Below are 20763 nucleotides of genomic sequence, written 5' to 3' on the forward strand. Positions count from 1 at the left end.
CAGAAACATGTCATCTTGTGTTCAGAGGTCTTAGGATGAGGCATTCCATGCCCACCATTCATCCAAGATAAAATGACACAGAACGAATATAAGGCCATCTCTTTCTCTGAAACTTGGGCACTGCACACAAAACAAAGGAAGCACCATTGGGAGGGAGCAGATAAGCCATGGCACTGAGGATGTGGGCTTCTTCCACCGCCAATGCACTCAGGCTCTCTTCCAAGGCCTCTCTCTCCCCAGCATTCTCTCTCCACAGATGCTTCTCCTCTGGTGACTTCTCTCTCTCTCTCTCTCTCTCTCTCAACTTCTGGTGTTTTTTTTTTTTTGGTAAGGTATCTCAACTTCTGGTGTTTGTGTTTGAAGTTCTTGAGAATGTTCTTTCTTGTCTGTGTTCATGTTGTGTCTCCTGTTTTGCCAATGTTTTGAGCGAAAAGGTTGCCTTTTGCAGTTTTGGATGGACTAAAGTATGCAACTTCACACGAGTGGGTGAAGCATGAAGGCCCAGTGGCCTCCGTTGGCATCACTGACCATGCTCAGGTCTGTCCTCTGTGTTTGGCTTGATCTAACACCACCCAATTTTTCCTTCAGAACTAAGATTGCCAAGTCAAGTCCTTTCTTGATGGTTGATGGATGAAGCAATAGATTTATGGTTGAGTCTGGTCATTGAGAATTTGAGCCGAGACTATCTGTTAGTCACCAATTGCGCTCTCATTGTATATCGGAGTTATACGTTGTCAGAAGATGAAGAATTGGAATATTTGCCGTTTTACTGGCGAATACCAGTTCTACTTTGTTTACCATTGCATTTATTTCAACATGACGAGATGCACACCTTAAACTTTCCGGGTGTGAAGACAGACAAAGGCAATCAGAGCTCAAAGCCTCAATTATATCATTCGTCTGCAGGACAGACTCTGTCGTCCTCAGCTACGAAAACGTTCATCCATGTGTTATTGCTATCCAGAAGGTGGTCTCATGATTATGCTTCGCAAAATCAAGGATAAAGTATCTTTAGTAATCTCGAGTGAAATACTTTCGTTACCTCCTTGTTGACCAACTTCTATTTAGATTCTAGTCCCTGCAATACAGATGCTTGAGTTTCAGCTATTTAGCTGTTACTGACCTGATTTTGCCAGATGCCCCTGCAGAATTTTGTGTATCAACATGGATATATTTACGATTCTCGTTGCCATCAATAAATGGAACATTTTGTTTCTACTTGTGTCCTTAAACGAGCATTCAGGTCGCCAAATTCTTCTGTCTCATCTGGCATTACATCAGCTCTTCTTTTCTTTATCTTAATACATAACTGGTGTTCTTATTAGATAGTAAAATCTGCAATTCTTAGGACCACCTTGGAGAAGTAGTGTTCGTGGACCTGCCCGAACCCGGCGGTTCAGTTTCCAAAGGAGGCAGCTTTGGAGCAGTGGAAAGTGTAAAAGCAACCAGTGACATTAACTCTCCTATCTCTGGTGAGATCGTTGAAGTGAACACAAAGCTCACTGAAACGCCTGGCTTGGTAAGTTCTTGCTTAACTTAAAGAAATTTTCTCTTTCATTTCCTGCTCAACGTATTTCTCTCTATAGTTGTCTTAGGCCTAGTCCTGTTTAAATTAATTTCCTGGAAGTGTGCTTCTTTTGTCAACTCACCATGCAACCTTTTCATGATAATAAAGATGATCATTTCGATATTTACATTGAGAGCTTCTTTAATGAAGGTCAACTCAAGCCCTTATGAAGATGGATGGATGATTAAAGTGAAGCCCAGCGATCCATCGGAACTAGGTTCCTTGATGGGTCCAAAAGAGTACACGAAATTCTGCGAGGAAGAAGCTGCCGCTCATTAGGATGTGAATGTGCATCAAACTGACGTCTCTGAAGCTGCATAATAACGATATTGTCAATTTCTTTGTTGAATTAATCAAGACAGAACTTCAAACTTCAGAAATGTCAAATTGGCTGCTTTATATGCCCTTTCTGAGTCTCTGCCTATTCCTTCTTCCCATGCTGTATTCTGCATCTTCTTGTAATTAAGTCACATTGCTATTTCACTTCCATCTCTCCTCATTTTCCTCTCGTACATCTGTGTTTACTCATGGAATCTTGACTTAGATCAACTAAGATGATGTCATTAGAATAAGTCCATTTTTGGGAAGTCAGATTGTTCACAGACAACTGGGACAAGTCACTTAAGAGAGTTAAAGTTTACTTCACATTAATACAACGGATATATGTGCAGTATCGATTCAACAAGTGCTACCTTGATTTAAAAGATTATGAAGACAAACCAAAAGAAAAGGCTGAAGGATTCCAAAATACAGCTGATTGCATGAACTTGTGATGTTGATATTGAATGACCAAAAGATAAAACATGCTTTAGCAGTTCTGGCTATTCAATCTTTGCAAGATTCGACCTGATGCATCTGAAGCAATTCACATCCCTAGAATGATCTATGTAACAGAAACTCTTAGCTGCACCTGTGATGACGCAGCATATGCACTGTCCATATGGATCATGAAGGAAGATGATGATTAGCTTCCAGTAAAACCACATTTAAGGAAAAACCTGAAAGCCATATTTTCATACATCCCTAGAATCTGAACCGAGTCTTTTGAACTTTGCCATGAAATTATCTGAAGGTTTCGGTGAAGGGAGGTAATTGATAGGGCACTTAGGATTAGTTTGCTCTACCCTGCAAAATGAAATCATTTATCTGATATTAAAATGATTGATTGCATAAGCACCTGCTAATCTCATTCCACCAGAACTTTAATCTGGTAAAACTTCTTTCCTTTTGTAAGAGTTATTATACGATATTTGTTTAATGAAAAATGACATTACTTCTCGTGACCTGATATTTGAAAACTTAGCAAGAAAGAACTCTAGTTAATAAGGAAAAAAACAAAAGAGAAAAAGTACTTACTCATAGTTAAGGAGAGAATAGTGTAGAAAGATGGACATCTCAAGCTTGGCCAAGTCGCTTCCTGGGCAAGACCTGCTTCCTGCTCCAAATGGAATGAAAGTGTTAGCCGGACCGTATGGCTCGGCCGAGCGCCCTAGGATCACCATAGCGAGATATTAACGGTACGGTAAAAGGATGGATAGAATTTGTGCACCTCATTTGGATTCCATTGGCCTGGATGCGGAAATGACGATGAACCGGTGCCGTAGGTCTTCCCCTGTCACCCCCGAAGTCCCGATGCTATGAGACCGCCTCAGCCAACTCACGGAAGCCTTAGGTGAGTTTGAAAGCGTTTGAGAGAGATTGGAAAGAGTTAGGTGCAGAGGAGGGACCTGCAGCTCTATTTATAGAGTTTCCAGCCAGGCCCTCTCATAACGGGCCGGGCCGAACTCGGCCCACACAAGCCGGGCCCATATCTGACCAATTAAGAAACCTTATATCCAAACTTATTAGACCAGACCCGTAAGCGGGTAATAACAATCTCAATTAATGTAACCCACATTAGGAAAACGTTACATTCTCCCACTTGGGCTATATTAATTGAAATCGTACCTTATGTGCACCTTTATTTGGTCTACGGATAATTCTTAATAGTCAATCCGATCCCATAAAGTTTCAAACACCGAATCATGGCGGTAACTGCATGTAATCACGCAGAGCCTTCCATGGTCACAAGTGTCTTAGACTTTACTGATATGGATTCGATATGGTTGCGTGGCAAACGGATGACACCTCATAAAGAGTGATACCTCATGTGTCATCCCCTTTGTCAGTCCTCATTCTTTTTCCTTAAGTGTCACAAAAACCTGATGTGTCACTAAAGAATATCTTTATGGTTCTAATGAACCTACATATGTCTTATCCTTATTGTTAACATTACTTTATGTGTAATACGACATATCCTTAAGGCCAATAACTGAATGCCCATAGCCTTTACTCAAAGTTTACACAGCACCTTAAGATTTTCACCTAATATGTGTATTTAACATGACAATAATGCATTCAGAAACATCTTATTGAATGCAAATGAGTTGATACACATCCAAAATGTTACAAAGAGTAACAGAACACAGATGTAAACTTTATTAGAGCATAAATTAAAAAACAGCTCCCACTAAACAACAGTATCCCATGATACTCCTAAGCCCATGCTAACAACATGTCGTTCAAAAATACAAGGGCGAAGGCCTTTAGTTAGTGGATCTGCTACCATATCATCTGTGGAAATGTGCTCTACTGTAATGTCACCATCCCTGACTTTTTCCTTTATGGTCAAGTACTTGACCTCCATATGCTTAGGCCCCTTGAGACCTCTGTTGTTGTTAACAAATAACACTGCAGAGTTATTGTCACAATACAACTGTATGAGCCGATCTACAAAATCAAATACGATCAACTCCCTAATGAGGTTCCGGAGCCAAATTGCCTGAGTAGCGGCCGAAAAGCATGCTACAAACTCCACTTGCATGGTAGAGGATGTCATTGATTTCTGTTTCTCATTTTTCCATGATACTGCACCTCCTGCTAACTTAAAGATGTAACCCGTTGTCGACTTCCTTTCATCCTGACAGCCAGTAAAGTCTGAATCCGAATACCCTACTAGCTGTAGGTCTTGAACATGTCTGTAGATCAGCATATAGTCTTTTATCCTCTTTAAGTACCTCAAAACCTTCTTGGCAGCAACCCAGTGATCGTGTCTTGGATTTGATTGATATCTGCCTAGAAGTTCTGTTGCAAAAGCAATGTCTGGCCTAGTGCAAACTTGAGCATACATGATACTTCCAAGTGCACTAGCATAAGGTACATCCTTCATTTGGGTTTTCTCAACATCCGTATGAGAACACTGTGACAGACTCAGTTTATCACCCTTTATGACAGGAGCAATTCCTGGCTTGCAGTCCTGCATACTCAATCTTTCCAGAATACGATTAACATATGTTCTCTGAGACAAACCCAATACTCGGCGAGAACGATCCCTATGAATCTCAATGCCTAGGACAAAAGACGCCTTATCAAGGTTCTTCATGTCAAAATCCTTCGACAACATTCGCTTTGTCTCATGTAGTAATCTAATATCACTACTCGCAAGCAAGATGTCATCTACATAGAGTATGAGACAAATAAATTTCCTCCCACTGACCTTGCTGTATATACATTGATCCAACTTGTTCTCAACAAAACCTAATGAAGTGACAACACTATGAAACTTCAAATATCATTGTCTAGAAGCTTGCTTAAGGCCATAAATAGATTTCTTCAATCTACACACAAGCTCACCTGAATCATCAGCTGCAAAACCTTCGGGTTGCACCATATAGACTTCCTCATCAAGGTCTCCATTTAAAAAGGCAGTCTTAACATCCATCTGGTGTAATTCCATATCAAAATGAGCTACCAATGCCATGATCACTCTGAAAGAATCCTTAGAAGATACTGGTGAAAAAGTCGCCTCATAGTCTACTCCTTCTCTTTGAGTGAAACCCTTAGCTACCAGTCTGGCTTTGAATTTCTCAATCTTTCATCTGGAGTCTTTTTTAGTCCTGTATACCCATTTGCAACCAATGGGCTTGTAACCTTTAGGTAATTCAACAAGCTCCCAAACACCATTATATCTCATAGACTGAATCTCGTCTTTCATTACATCCACCCACATATCTGATTGAGGACAAGAAATTGCATCTGAATGAGTTACTGGATCAATCACGCAGTCTATATCGTAGTCATGCTCACCCAGATAGATCATATAATCCGGTGGTATAGCCGATCGTCTCTGCCTGATAGATCTCCTGAGTGGAGCTACTACTTCCTCATCCTGCACCTGAGGGTTTTGAAGTACTTCATCAAGAGCTGTTTCAATAACAGGATCCTGGACCACAACAGGCTCAGTCTGTGGTGTAGGGGTCTCCATTATCGTTTGTACAGGTAGAGAAATCGACACTGTAGTACCTACCATATTATTATCCTCAATGGTTTGTGAGCAACTACCCTTATCGGCTACATCAAATTCCAGAAATTTCGCTGTCTGTGATTCGACAATTCTTGTGCCTCCATGGGAACTGTAAAACCGATACCCCTTCGAATGATCTGGGTAAGATACGAAGTAACATCGAGTGGTTCTGGATTCCAACTTGCTCAATGTTGGATTGTATAACCTTACTTCTACAGGACACCCCCAAACTTTAAGATGATTTAAGCTAGGTTTACGTCTAGTCCATAATTCAAAATGAGTCTTTTGAACAACCTTGGTAGGAACACGATTTAGAATGTAGAGAGCTGTTCTCAAGGCTTCACCCCATAGAAAATCAGGTAAGTTCGTCTTGCTAATCGTACTCCTCATCATGTCCATAAGGGTGCGATTCCGTCTTTCGACCACACCGTTTTGTTCAGGACTCCCGGGCATAGTAAATTGAGCCACTATTCCAGAATCTTTCAAGTATTTGGCAAATGGCCCTTTCAGCTGTCCAGCATCGCCATGCCTGCCATAATACTCACCACCTCGGTCAGACCTGACAACCTTCATGACTTTTCCCAGCTGTTTCTCGACTTCAGTCCGAAAAATCTTGAACTTGTCAAGAGACTCAGACTTCTCCTTAATCAAGAACAGATAACCATATCGGGAATAGTCGTCTGTAAATGTGATGAAATAGAAATTTCTACACAATGTTGCCGTATAGGGTCCACTGATGTCAGTGTGAATGACTTCCAACAGGTCAGAACTACGGACTGCGGTTTTCTTTTTTATCTTAGTCATCTTACCCCTACAACAGTCTATGCAAGTATCTAGGTCACTTTCAAGAGTAGGCAGGATGTTTGTCTTTATCAGCCTTTCCACTTTTTCTTTAGAAATGTGACCAAGTCGTTTATGCCACAATGCATAAGACTGTTCCTTAGGTAGAGGTTTTTTGGAAACAACCCTTTCATCTGTATAAGCGACGTATATATCATTGGGAGATAAACACAATCTGTACAATCCATTCGATATGTTGCAGCACCCAACCTTATTTGAATCAAAGAACATAGAAACCACATTGTTCTTTATTTCAAAAGAGTAGCCACAAACATTCAAACTTGATACGGAAACTAAGTTCCGTCTGAAGGAAGGCACATAAAAGGTATTTCTTAATATCATATTAAAACCAGAATCCAAAATTAATATGACATCTCCCACGAACTCGACGTCGACTCTCTTGTTGTTTCCTACAGTGAGCTTTAATTCATCCTAATTTGGCTTCCTTCTGTTTGTGAATCCCTGTATGGTATAGGCAACATGATTAGTTGCACCGCTATCTAGCCACCAAGAACTGGATGGAGTTTCTAATAGGTTGGATTCACAAACAAGTGCCAAAGAATTAATACCTGACTGCTCACGCTTGGACAACCAAGTTTTATATCTATTGCAGTCTTTCTTCATGTGACCCTTCCTCCTACAAAAGTAGCAGTGAACACCATTCTTCTTCAAGGGTGTTTTCTCAGGACCCAGATGGTCTAAATGACCGGTGGTTTCAGGAGTTCCTTTCTGAGTACGATTCTTGAACTTACTACTCTTCCTGCTACTGGAACTAGAGGCATAGAAAGCAAGATTCCCTTTATCTTTCTTCAGTTTCTCTTCATCTGCCACAACCCTAACTATCAGGTCATTGACCGACCACTTTTCATCTTGGGAATTATAGTTGGTCTTTATAATTCCAAACTCAGTAGGAAGGGTGTTCAGGGCTTGATGCACAATGTAAGCATCAGAAAGGATAATCTCATGAACCTTTAGTTTTGTCTGGAGGTCTACCATCCTAAGGACATAATCCCTAACCCCACTTGAACCATCATACCTCATATTATTGAGTAACTGCATGTATGTCCCAGCCTCAGCATTAGACGAGTCACGGTTCCTTGCTTGCAAGGTTTCCATCATTTCTTTAGCAGTGCAGTCAGCTGGCAAACTACTCTTCAAGTGGTCGTTAATGGATCGCTTCATCAGTAACAAGCAAATCCTATTGCTCTTTGCCCAGACGGCACTCAGTGTCTTTTCCATATCCGTACTATCAGCAGTGACATCTGCTGGCTTATCCTCAGTAAGAGCAATATGAATATCTGCCAGCTCCATACCAAACAGAAAATCCTCTTTCCATTTCTTAAAGTTTGAACCAGTAAGAATCTCAATACTTATGGAGTTGCCGTTCAGGGAGAACGTGACTGTTAAAAAACAAGCAATGTCTATAATCAGCATCATGTGAGTACTTTCCTGAGAGTTACACACATCATCATGTAATCACCTTTGGGCAGAATACATGACATGTAATTGTATACCCTCTACATGACAACGGTCATGAGAATGTATTCCAATCTTTTATGAATTCACCACCTTGGGGTATATGAACCACGAGGATCAGTCATTCCTCACGCATGCTGTACATGCATCCATCCATGAACCAATACATAATCACCTCCTCTGGGAGTATGACAACACATTAGAACAGGAGACATCCTAACAATACGAGACTGATATTTCTCAAACTCAATTAAGTGTACCACTTTGGCGGTCACTACCAAATTGAATCATTAAAACTCTCTCATACTAAGGCATAAACTTTATGTCTCACATATACTATATAGATGTAATTCTAGACTGGAAGACATGGGCAATGTCTCTAAAATTACATACCATGCTAATTACATTGCTCTATACATTGATATATGTCGAACCTTATACATACTATCAATGAAACATGATCTACACGTCCTTATGTCATCATATACATGTAAGCTTTAATCTGTATCTCTTAAACCATAGAGAAATACAGGAAAATACGAAAATATACCCTAAAAATACGCGTATATAGGGTTCTGTATGTATTTTCACATCCTTAAAAGTATGAAACATGTAAAATAAATATATCACAGTGTAGAAAATATTTATACGAGCACGCCGGTACCTGGCACGCTCCAATCGGAGGCCGGACGTGCCCTCACGCGCCTTTTGAAGGTGCGGCGTGTGAGCTTCACGTGCCGGCGCTTAAGCCGGCCAAAAAGGCCGGTCCGACCGGTCTGACTGCCGACTAGTCCAACCGGTCTGACCGCCGACCGGTCTGACCGCTTACCGGTCTGACCGGTTGACCTGTTTGGTCAACGGGTCGGGTCAATCCCCGGGTCGGGTCAACGGGTCAGACCCCTGGGTCGGGTCAACGGGTCGAGTCGGGTCAGTCGGATAGACCCGGCTTGCGGAAACCCTAGCCGGGCCTTAGGTGAGTTCGAGAGCGTTTGAGAGAGATTGGAGAGAGTTAGGTGCAGAGGAGGGACCTGCAGCTCTATTTATAGAGTTTCCAGCCAGGCCCTCTCATAACGGGCCAGGCCGAATTCGGCCCACACAAGCCGGGCCCATATCTGACAAATTAAGAAACCTTATATCCAAACTTATTATACCAAACCCGTAAGCGGGTAATAACAATCTCAATTAATATAACCCACATTAGGAAAACGTTACAGAAAGCACCTCCCTTCTTTCTATAATTCTGCTTGCAAAAAATGAGCAAATGAAATATCAAACCCAAATATGTGTTTGAAAAAGCAGAGTTGAAAACATCGCGAACGAGTGTGAAAAGATTTCTAAGCACAGATATAGCAGACACAATGCAAGATGGTTCTCTTACATCCCATCTTGAAGGATTGAACTCTTCTGGTTCCGAGTAGTTTGTTGGATCCATATGAACACCTCTGAGGCAAATTAGGACATTCCACCCTTTTGGTATGAGATATCCTGAGAAGAAAAATTTCTTTCGAATGAGGAATGATCAGTAAACGGAAGGAAAATAAAGGAAATTGTGCAGCCAACCATTGATTGTGGTGTCTTCTCTCGCCTCTCGAAACAACGAGAATCCAATATTAACTCTGCGGAGCATCTCATCGATCGCCTACACCCACGAAGCACATCAATAAATTGCACGATACCTACTTGCAAGGACAATGATCATTTCACTGAACAGAAACAACTTTTTAATTCTCTATCTGGTCCGAATGTTTCTTTTCTTCGTTACATTTTGTATCATAGGTTGAAGGGGAAAAAATGGAGACATACCTTAGCCAGATACTCCATTTGTTTGATCTCCTGGTAAGTTAATCCTTTCTGCGTCGGTTCTCTCCTTTTAAGGATCTGAATTTGCTCCTCCTGGAAATTGAATTCAACTCAAAACCAATTTTCAGAATTTTAAATGAATTTTGGCAATATTCTACGCAACCGATGTAGAATAGCACATGGTGTTTTTCTGATCGAGTGCTGTAGCTGTTATGCGAGAATAAGCAGCTCTGGATTAATATCATGTTATATGCATAGCGACACCAAGAAACTCGGTAATCAAATCTTTGTGGCCATCCTTAAATGTTATGTTACTTGTACAATCATTTAGCAAATTCCTACAGGGTAAGTCAACTAGAAGGTTTATCTTCCTGCTTTACCATGAGAAAACTTGGTGATTGGGTTATTATCGTGCGGACCGTACCTTCGCTTTCTGCAAGGTATCTGGATTCTCGTAAAAGTACTGGACCATCCACATCGTAGCTAATGTGACGCTGTCAAAACCGGCTAAAAGGTACATGTGTAGAATGTCAATGATCCCATCTTTGCTTAATGCTTGACCGTCCTCATCTTCTGCCTCCATGAGTAAATCTAGCATACTTTTGCTCGCTGTGTATGCATCGTTCTTCTTCATTGACTTCCTCGTATCCACGACTTCCTTAAAGATCTTTTCCAGTTCTCTCTTAGCCTAATGAGCAGTAAGTCATTACCATGTCATACGAGTGGCTCATACACGATGAACCAATGTTATTTCCAATGATACTTTGAGAAATATTAATGAACCCCGGTAGTTGATTTCTTATGCGAGACTGACTGAGGTAATCTAGGTTCTTGCTCTTACCTTGATTGCCCAATGAAATTGGAAACCGGGAAGATTTATGGCCAAGGAATTGAACCCCTTGATGATTTTCACCCAACAGATTCATGGTGCTTGAAATGAAGGAATCATTGGTCACCGAACCGAAGAAGATGGGAAGAACCACCTCGAAAGTGGCCTTCTTCATTTCCTCATAGAACTCGATTGGACAGTCCATTTTTGCACATTCCTCCAGTGAACCAATCATTATCTTTTCGATGTGCTTGATGTACATTGACGGTGACTCGTTGCCGTTGATTTTAGCTGCCGTCAAGCGGCGGAAATGTTTATGTGCAGAATTCGACATATTGTGGAATGATTTCTTCCCTACCAGTTCTTGGGTTGTTTTAGGGTAACTAAGTTTGAAATTCTCTTCATCTGCCAATACTCGTCTGCAAGCCTCAGGCCTGGAAACGATGATGCTTGGCTTTCCAAACATTACGGTCCGGTACATCCCCATCCCACCATATCTGTACAACAAAATGCAGGTTTATGTCAAAATCATTCTGTTACTATGAATTCTTCAAGCTGAAATAGACTTTGTTAGTGAAAATTGATAGGCTGATCAAAGCATATCGTCCCTTGTTAAACATTCTCCCAGCTGGGAGTCACAAAGTTCAATAACCTGGCACGTCTGTGTTGCTTTATAAATCAAGATAACATCAAACTTACGTGCTTTAACAAAAACGTAACTGTTCCATCAGATTCAGGCAAATGATTCCATTTTCTTCTAGTTTGCTGAGCTCATGAGTATCGAATTATGTGAAGGGAGAGAGACCTGGTGATGAAGCTTGAGATGAACGAATCGGGATCTCTGAACTTGAAAGCTCTCAAGAATGACAACATTTTCCCAAGAAAAGGCCATCCCATGTCACCTGGAGGAAGAGAATATTGCTTCTGTCCTAATTTTCTCACATACAACCACTCATTGATCTTCCTAAGAAACCCAAAGACAAAAGCATAACCCACCACAAAGCATGTGAAGATCAAGTGCAGCAAGTTCACTTCAATCTCCAATCTCTATTTGGCATTCATCCTCAGGAGTCTACCTCTGTATATATAGCTACTTTGCTGCCGCGCAATGCACAATCTTCAGCTCACTAAATTACAAATTTCTTGTCTAATTGGATAGGATTATTTAGGCTATGTCAACTTCAATGTTAAAAGGATCGAAAGGTACTCGCGTGATACATATAAATGAAAACTTATGAAGATACACGATTAGTCTTTGACGAGGTAAGCATTATTGTTGAATTTGCTAGTATGTGAGAGTGAGAGTAACAGATGGAGATGGACAGAGCTCGGCAAAAACAATAAGCCATGATTATGAGCGGACATTCAGAATAAACGAATACAAGAACACAGATGGCCGCCTCCATTAGGATGCCAGATCACAAGTTAAGCTCAAAGTTGTTGCACATTTGCCGTCACTGAGATGCTTAATGAGCACTGACCTTTCCTTGGCCTTGTACTTACATGTTCCTGTTCTATCTTCCTTGTTTGATCCGATGCCCCCTCCTCTTTGTTTAGATAGCATCGACTTGTATTGGTTACATGTGTGAAACAATGCTAAGCTTCTTCCTTATGTGGATTAACTAAGCTAATACTCTCGAAAATATATGTCAAGTTTGAACCCGTGAAGAAAATCCGATCCAAGCAAGAAATTATGTAAATATTTGCCATGTTGGAGTTGTATCCAGAGTTTGAGTATTTCTTAGTTTGAATCTGTTAAAATGAGTTTCTTATTTTAGATCCAAATATAACATATATAAGAGGTGGGCCAAGTTGGGAATTGCACTCAAATTGCCCATATTTACAAAATGAACTTGAATTTAGAAGAGAGAGAGATCCCTTAACTTATTTGAATTTGCAGGACCCCAACCCACTCATTTCCCTTGCTTGGTCGAATTCTTCTTGTGCAACAACATGTGATGTTCTAAATTAGAAAGTAAATACCTGAGCCAAAGAATTTCAGCAAAATAGAAAATAAGAAAGTGATTTTAGACCAAACTTGGGGAGTAGATCTTTTGGCTGTAACAATCAACTGTACGGCGTGCTGGTGAATTATATCCCAAGTGTTTGAAACCATAAAAATTTTATGCTAAACATTTTGTTGTAATCCCTTAGTGAGATTTTTTTTTGGTTAGAATCCCTTTGTGAGATTGAATAATAGTTTTGCAAGTAACTTTGAGGGCTGAAAAATGTGTGATTTATTGAGTACAATTGGGGGCTATGAAACACTTACAGTGTTCGAGTGACTTAAGTGTGATTATAATTTTCATTGTATCGCTTAATCTATAGTGGAATATTGTGCTGCTCACCCCATGGACTAGGTCCCATCGACCGAACACGTAAATCGGGTGTCCGATTTATTTCATTGTATTGTTTATTTAATTGTTCGATCACTTGTTTTTTGCAACAATTAGTATCAAAGCCAAACTTGATTGACTTGAAGCGGATCGATAGAGACAGAAGAAGGAATAGTGAAGATCGAAATTTTGATAGGAATAATTTTGGTTTTTGGAAAATGCAGATTGAGGATTATTTGTATAAGAGGAATCTCTATAATTACCGCTATTTGGAGAGAAGCTAGAGTCGATAAAGCAAGCTGATTGAGATTTGCTGAATAGACAGATGTTGGTTGTTATTAGGTGAATGTTGGCTCATAGTGTTGCGTTTAATATCGTAAAAGAGAAGACTATTGTGGGACTGATAGATGCACTGTTGAACATGTACCAGAAACCCTCATATTAATAAATTCAAGTTTGCTATTAGTCAGTTGAGTTCGGTTGAGATTAACTTTGATGATGAGGTGAGTGTTTTAATTCTATTGTACTCATTGCCTTATAGTTCGAATACTTTTGTTACTACTGTTAGTAATTCTTTGTATACACATGATCATTATCTTTGATGGGCGAAAAACAGAAGGACAATAAAAGGTTCAGTTTGAAAGAGAGATAACAAGGCACCGGATAATAACATCTTAAGTGACACATGATGCATCATGTGAATTATTTAATGGCTTTTTTGAATCGGACAAAGGCAATGGTCCACAGGCTTCGGTCCTGGCAGGTACACCACTGGGCTATCTGGGTTAAGCCTTTCCATGCTGCACCAAAAAATTAAAGATATAATTGTCATCAATATATCAAACGACACTGAAGGGAATTCTATTTTTTTTTTTTTGGTGATCTAAGTATTAGAATATAGGGAAAAAGAGAAGGTTTTTTAGAGAATAAGGGAAGAACTCACTCGTAGTGAAGGACATAGTGATGGAGAAAAATGGACATTTCAAGCTTTGCCAACTCCATTCCAGGGCACAATTTGCTTCCCGCTCCAAATGGTAGGAAAGTTCCTGCTTTTGCTTTTCCTACCAACACAAACCACAAACCACAAATAACATATATCGTTTCATATATACCTACATGTATATATATACACATACCTAAGCTCAAGTGCAAGCGCGCAGAGAAAGAGTACTTACTTCCCATCTTGACGGGTCGAATTCTTCCGGTTTTGCGTAGTTCTCGGGATCTAAATGAAGTCCCCTTAGATAAGCTATTACTTTCCAACCTTTGGGTACGAGTTAGCCTGTAAATAACCCACGAATTTTGTCATGCATGCCTCTCGAGCGAGTTCCCCTAATCAATTTGAGCATCGGCGTACTGACCATTGAGTTTCACCTCAGTTGTGTCCTCTCAAAAGAGCGCGACCGCGAGATTACTTCTTCGAAGCGTTTCATTAACCACCTGACTAATAGCATTGAGTGCTTCATATGTGTAAGCTCAGTGTAGAAAAGTGCATGTCTGATCGTGTACTTGTAAGAATTTCCTAGAATTTCCTAATGTGGGCTTCATTAATTGAAATTAACTGAATTAGTTTGGTCTAATAAAGGTAAGATATATGGGTTCTTAATAAGTCTAATATGGGACTGGCTGGTGTGGGCCGAGTACGGCCCGGCCCGTAATGAGAGAGCCCGTGGTCGAAGACTCTATAAATAGCGCTCAAGTCCCTCCCCTAACCTGATGATGCACAATTTGACTCACATACGGATTTAGAGAGAACTTTCTTCTCGTGAGTGGCAATCTCATTAGGCCAGTGTTCTAACGAAGGGATAGGGGAGAAGCATTTGAGTTCGTGTTCGGAAACCGTCGCAAATTCCGCGTCAAGTTCGATGGATTCCAAACCAGGTACACGAATCTACAATTTCTCCATTATCGTGTTCCGGTTTCTAATTATGGTGATCCTGGGCGTGCCATTTTCGTGGCCAACATTTGGTATCAGAGCCTGCCATAGATTAGAACTGAAACATACGGATTAGGACCATTTTAGTTTTGTCCGAGAGATTTTTGCCCAGTTTCGAAATTTTTTTTTGTCGGATAAAAGTTAAATTTTATTATATATTTGGAATCTACTCGTCGAGAAGAGAAAAATGTTGGGCGGAACGTCGCCGGAAGATGCCGGACGCGCCGTCACGCGCCTTCACGCGCCCTGGGCGCGGCGGCGCGTGAAGGCCACGCGCGTCGTGCCAACCGGCGCGTCTTTCCGCCGTAAACCGCATGCTGACGTCACATGAAGTCAGCGAGGCGCGGATCCGGCTTGACCCGGGTCCCGACCCGGATCCTGACCCGACCCGCCCGTTGACCCCGATCCGGATCCCGACCCGACCCGACCGTTGACCCGACCGGTCAACCGGTCGGACCGGGACGTTGACCTTTGACCGGTTGGACCGGTCACCCGGTCGGACCGGCTTTACTGACCGGTTTGACCGGTTTCTCACGCGCGCACGCGCCGCGTCTTCCGGCGGCGCGTGAGGGCGCGTCCAATGTCCGTTTTGGACGTTCTTGGTACCGACACGCTCGTATCGAGATTCTCTACACTGTGGTGTATTTATTTTGCATGTTTGAGGTTTTTACAGATGTGAAAATACGTATAGAACCCTATATATGCGTATTTTTAGGGTATTTTTGCATATTTTTTTTGTATTTCTCTATGGTTTCGGAAATACATATGGTAGCTCACATGTATATCACCACATAAGGACTGTGTAGAGTGTAATTCATTGTCTATCAATGAATGGAACAGTATAATTAGCATGGCATGTAATTTCAAAGACATACGCCCCTGTCTTTACGTCTAGCATTACATGCATATAGTAAATGTGATACATAAAGCTCATATCCCTGGTATGAGAGATTTTCAAGGTTTCAGTTGGGTTGTGACCGCCAAAGTGGCACACTTGATTGGGTTTGAGAAATATCGGTCTCATATTGTGGTGGGATGTCTCCTGTTCTATTGCGTGATTATACTCCCAAAGGAGGTGATCTTGTATTGGTTCATGGAGGGGTACATGTATAGCATGTGCTTGAGAAATGACTAATCTTAGTGGTTCACACACCCAAAGGTGGTGATTTCACGAAAAATTAGAATATGTTCTCATGGCCGCTGTCATGTGAAGAGTATACAACTGCATGTCATATTTTCTGCCCAAAGGTGATTATGTGATGATGTATGTAACTCTTTGGATAAGTACTCACATGATGCTGATTGTATTGTTTGTTTGTTTTCCAGTCACCTTTTCTGTAAACGGCAATTCCATTTCCATTGAGGTCCTTACTGGTTTGAACTTTAAGAAATGGAAAGAGGATTTTCTATTTGGAATGGAGCTGGCGGATGTTCACATTGCTCTTACAAAGGATAAGCCGGCAGATATCATGGCCACCAGTACTGAAGCTGAGAAAACGGACTATGCTGCCTGGGAAAAGAGCAATCGGATTTGCTTATTGACAATGAAAAAATCCATTCAAGAACACTTGAAAAGTGGTTTGCCAGCTGACTGTACTGCTAAGGAAATGATGACAGCCTTAGAGGCTAGAAACCGCATTTCATCTAATGCTGAGGTTGGTACACTTCTTCAAAAGCTCTTCAATATGAAGTATGATGGTACTGCTGGGGTTAGAGATTATGTCCTTAGGATGGTAGACCTAAAGACGAAGCTTCAAGCTCTTAATGTTTCCATTCCTGATGCTTGTATTGTGCATCAAGCCTTGAACACCCTTCCATCTGATTTTGGGATTATAAAGACAAATTATAATTCCCAAGATGAGACTTGGTCAGTGAATGACTTGATAGCAAGGGTGGTGGCAGAGGAAGAGAAACTTAAGAAGGAAAAAGGGCATCTAGCCTTATATGTTTCTGGTTTCCACAAAAAGAAGGATAAGAAGTTCAGAAATCGTACTCATAAAGGTACTCATGAAACTACCGGTCAATCTGACAATATGGGTCCAAAGAAAACATCCTTCAAAAGGGATGGTGGCCACTGCTTCTTTTGTAAGAAGAAAGGTCACATAAAGAAGAACTGTGGAAAGTTTAAAGCTTGGTTGTCCAAACGTGAGCCTACAGGTAATGATTCTTTTGCACTTGTTTGTGAATCCAACCTATCAGAAGCACCATCCAGTTCTTGGTGGCTCGATAGCGGTGCAACTAATCATGTTGCGTTTACCATACAGGGATTCATAAACCGGAGAAAGCCAAATCAGGATGAGTCAAGACTCACTGTGGGAAATAACGAGAAAGCTGATGTTGTGTTTGTGGGAGATGTAATCTTGATTCTAGACTCTGGTTTTAGATTAATGTTGAAAGACACTTTTTATGTACCTTCTTTTAGACGGAACTTAGTTTCCGTATCGTGTTTGGACATGTATGGCTACTCTTTTGAAATCAAGAACAATGTTATTTCTTTGTTTCTTAATTCAAATAAGGTTGGGTGCTGTTATATGTCCAACGGATTGTACAGATTGTGTTTGTCTCCCAATGACATATACGTCGCTTATACGGCTGAAAAGGTTGTTTCCAAAAGACCACTACCTAAGGAACAGTCTTATGCATTGTGGCATAAAAGGCTTGGTCATATCTCTAAGGATAGAGTAGAAAGGCTGATAAAGACTAACATCCTGCCTGCTCTTAAAGATGACCTAGAGATATGCGTAGACTGTTGTAGAGGTAAAATGACCAAGATAAGGAAGAAAACTGCAGTCCGAAGTTCTGACCTGTTGGAGGTCATTCACACTGATATAAGTGGACCCTATACGGCAACCTTATGTAGAAATTTTTATTTCATTACATTTATTGATGACTATTCTCGATATGGCTATCTGTACTTGATTAAAGAAAAGTCTGAGTCTCTTGACAAGTTCAAGATTTTTCGGACTGAAGTCGAGAAACAGTTGGGAAAGGTCATAAAGGTTGTTAGATCTGACCGAGGTGGAGAGTATTATGGCAAACATGGCGATGCCGGACAGCTTAAGGGGCCATTTGCCAAATACTTAGAGGATTCTGGGATAGTGGCTCAGTTTACTATGCCTGGAAGTCCTGAGCAAAATGGTGTAGCCGAAAGGCGCAATCGCACCCTTATGGAAATGGTGAGGAGTATGATAAGTAGGACAAATTTACCTGTTTTTCTGTGGGGTGAAGCTTTGAAAACAGCTTTGTACATTCTGAATCGTGTACCTACTAAAGCTGTTCCATTGACTCCTTTTGAGTTATGGACTGGACGTAAGCCTAGCTTAAACCATCTTAAGGTTTGGGGATGTCCTGCAGAAGTGAAGTTATACAATCCAACATTAAGTAAGTTGGACTCGTAACCACTCGGTGTTACTTTGTATCTTACCCGATCATTCGAAGGGATATCGGTTCTATAATCCCAATGGAGGCACAAGAATTGTGGAATCACAGACAGCCAAGTTTCTGGAGTTTGATGTGGCCGAAGAAAGTAGCTGCTCACAGACTATTGAGGATAATAGTATGGTGGGTAATGTTGTATCTTTATCTCCTCCCATACAGATAATTGTGGAGACTCCCACACCACAGACTGAACCTGTTGAGGCTCAGGATCCTGTTGTCGAGACAGCTCCTAATGAAGTTCCTCAAGGCTCTCAGGTACAGGATGAGGCTGTTGTTGTTCCAGTAAGGAGATCCATTAGGGAGAGACGATCAGCTATACCACCAGACTATTTAGTATATATAGGAGAGCAAGACTACGATATTGGTTCTGTAGCTGATCCAGTGACTTATACGGAAGCTGTTTCTTGTCCTCAGTCGGAACTGTGGTTGGATGCAATGAGAGATGAAATGCAGTCTATGAAGCATAATGGAGTTTGGGAACTTGTTGAATTACCTGAAGGTCATAGACCCATTGGCTGCAAATGGGTGTATAAGACTAAAAGGGACTCCAAAGGAAAGATTGAGAAGTTTAAAGCCAGACTAGTAGCCAAGGGTTTCACTCAGAGAGAAGGAGTAGACTATGAAGCAACTTTTTCTCCAGTCTCTTCGAAAGATTCTTTGAGAGTGATCATGGCATTGGTAGCTCATTTCGATATGGAGTTACACCAGATGGATGTTAAAACTGCCTTTCTCAATGGAGACCTTAATGAAGAAGTCTATATGATGCAGCCCGAAGGTTTTGCGGCAGATGATTCAGGTACACTTGTATGTAGACTGAAAAAGTCTATTTATGGTCTCAAGCAAGCTTCTAGACAATGGTACTTGAAGTTTCATAGTGTTGTCGCTTCATTTGGTTTTGTTGAGAACAAAGTAGATCAGTGTATATACTCCAAGGTCAGTGGGAGGAAATTCATTTTCCTTATACTCTATGTTGATGATATTCTGCTTGCAAGCAGTGACCTTGGTTTACTGCATGAGACAAAGCGGATGTTGTCAAAGAACTTTGATATGAAAGACCTTGGTGAGGCGTCTTTTGTCCTTGGCATTGAGATTCGTAGGAATCGTTCTCGCCGACTATTGGGTTTATCTCAGAGGGCATATGTTGATCGTATCTTAGAAAGATTCAACATGCAGCAATGCAAGCCAGGAATTGCTCCTGTCAGTAAGGGTGATAAGTTGAGTCTGTCACAATGTCCTCATTCAGATTTTGAGAAAGCCCAAATGAAGAATGTACCTTATGCTAGTGCACTTGGGAGTATTATGTATGCTCAAGTATGTACTAGACCAGATATTGCTTTTGCAACAGGACTTCTAGGCAGATATCAGTCAAATCCAGGATACGATCATTGGGTTGCTGCCAAGAAGGTTTTGAGGTACTTAAAGAGGACAAAAGACTATATGCTGATTTACAAACATGTTCAGGACCTACAGCTAGTTGGGTATTCGGATTCAGACTTTGCTGGCTGTCAAGATGAAAAGAAGTCGACAACAGGTTACATCTTTAAGTTAGCAGGAGGTGCAGTATCATGGAAAAGTGAGAAACAGAAATCAATGACATCCTCTACCATGCAAGCGGAGTTTGTAGCATGCTTTTCGGCCGCTACTCAGGCAATTTGGCTCCGGAACCTCATTAAGGAGTTGATCGTATTTGATTTTGTGGATAGGCCCATACAGCTGTATTGTGACAATAACTCTGCAGTGTTGTTCATTAACAACAACAGAGGTCTCAAGGGGTCTAAGCATATGGAGGTCAAGTACTTGACTATAAAGGAAAAAGTTCAGGATGGTGACATTGCAGTAGAGCACATTTCAACAGATGATATGATTGCAGATCCGCTAACTAAAGGCCTTCGCCCTTGTGTATTTGATCGACATGTCATTAACATGGGCTTAGGAGTATCATGGGATACTGTTGATTAGTGGGAGCTGTTTAGTTTTATGTTGCTCTTATGAAGTTTGTATCTGATTTTGTTACATTTTGTAATATTTGAATATGTATCAACTCTTTTGCATTCAATGAGGTATTTGTGAATGTAGATTTATCAAGTTGAGTATACATATTTGATGAAAATCTCGAGGCATTGTGTAAACCTTGAGTACAGGCTATGGGGCATTCTTAGTATTAGCCTTAACGATATGTCTTGTTACACATAAAGTACA

General features: G+C 40.9%; 2 protein-coding genes, 2 long non-coding RNA genes and 1 pseudogene across 4 annotated transcripts; 1 reads left to right on the plus strand and 4 right to left on the minus strand.

Moving 5' to 3' along the window:
* Positions 1-90: 90 nt before the first annotated feature.
* Positions 91-1980, plus strand: LOC130140009 (glycine cleavage system H protein, mitochondrial-like). Its single transcript, XM_056318179.1, has 4 exons — positions 91-270; positions 449-537; positions 1349-1519; positions 1718-1980. Exons 1-4 carry the CDS (start codon positions 168-170, stop codon positions 1844-1846), a joined length of 492 nt encoding a protein of 163 aa, XP_056174154.1. The 5' UTR covers positions 91-167; the 3' UTR covers positions 1847-1980.
* Positions 1981-2264: 284 nt separating this feature from the next.
* LOC130140011 (uncharacterized) lies at positions 2265-3023 on the minus strand. Its single transcript, XR_008818012.1, has 2 exons — positions 2924-3023; positions 2265-2692 (listed from the first exon to the last, which is right to left on the minus strand). It is a non-coding gene; the product is annotated as an uncharacterized LOC130140011 (long non-coding RNA).
* Positions 3024-9443: 6420 nt separating this feature from the next.
* On the minus strand, positions 9444-10276 carry LOC130140010 (uncharacterized). Its single transcript, XR_008818011.1, has 4 exons — positions 10029-10276; positions 9786-9864; positions 9604-9710; positions 9444-9465 (listed from the first exon to the last, which is right to left on the minus strand). It is a non-coding gene; the product is annotated as an uncharacterized LOC130140010 (long non-coding RNA).
* A 72-nt stretch (positions 10277-10348) lies between these two features.
* Positions 10349-12418, minus strand: LOC115667200 (ent-kaurenoic acid oxidase 2-like). Its single transcript, XM_056318433.1, has 5 exons — positions 12336-12418; positions 11660-11818; positions 11009-11351; positions 10450-10713; positions 10349-10363 (listed from the first exon to the last, which is right to left on the minus strand). The coding sequence occupies exons 1-5, from the start codon at positions 12416-12418 to the stop codon at positions 10349-10351; spliced, it is 864 nt and encodes a 287-aa protein (XP_056174408.1).
* Positions 12419-13896: 1478 nt separating this feature from the next.
* LOC130140069 (ent-kaurenoic acid oxidase 2-like) lies at positions 13897-14503 on the minus strand (annotated as a pseudogene).
* Positions 14504-20763: the final 6260 nt, after the last annotated feature.

Source organism: Syzygium oleosum, unplaced genomic scaffold, assembly GCF_021117445.2.
Source record: "Syzygium oleosum isolate NSW1041296 unplaced genomic scaffold, Sole_v2.1 Sole_v2.15, whole genome shotgun sequence".
NCBI classification, from domain to species: Eukaryota; Viridiplantae; Streptophyta; class Magnoliopsida; order Myrtales; family Myrtaceae; genus Syzygium; species Syzygium oleosum.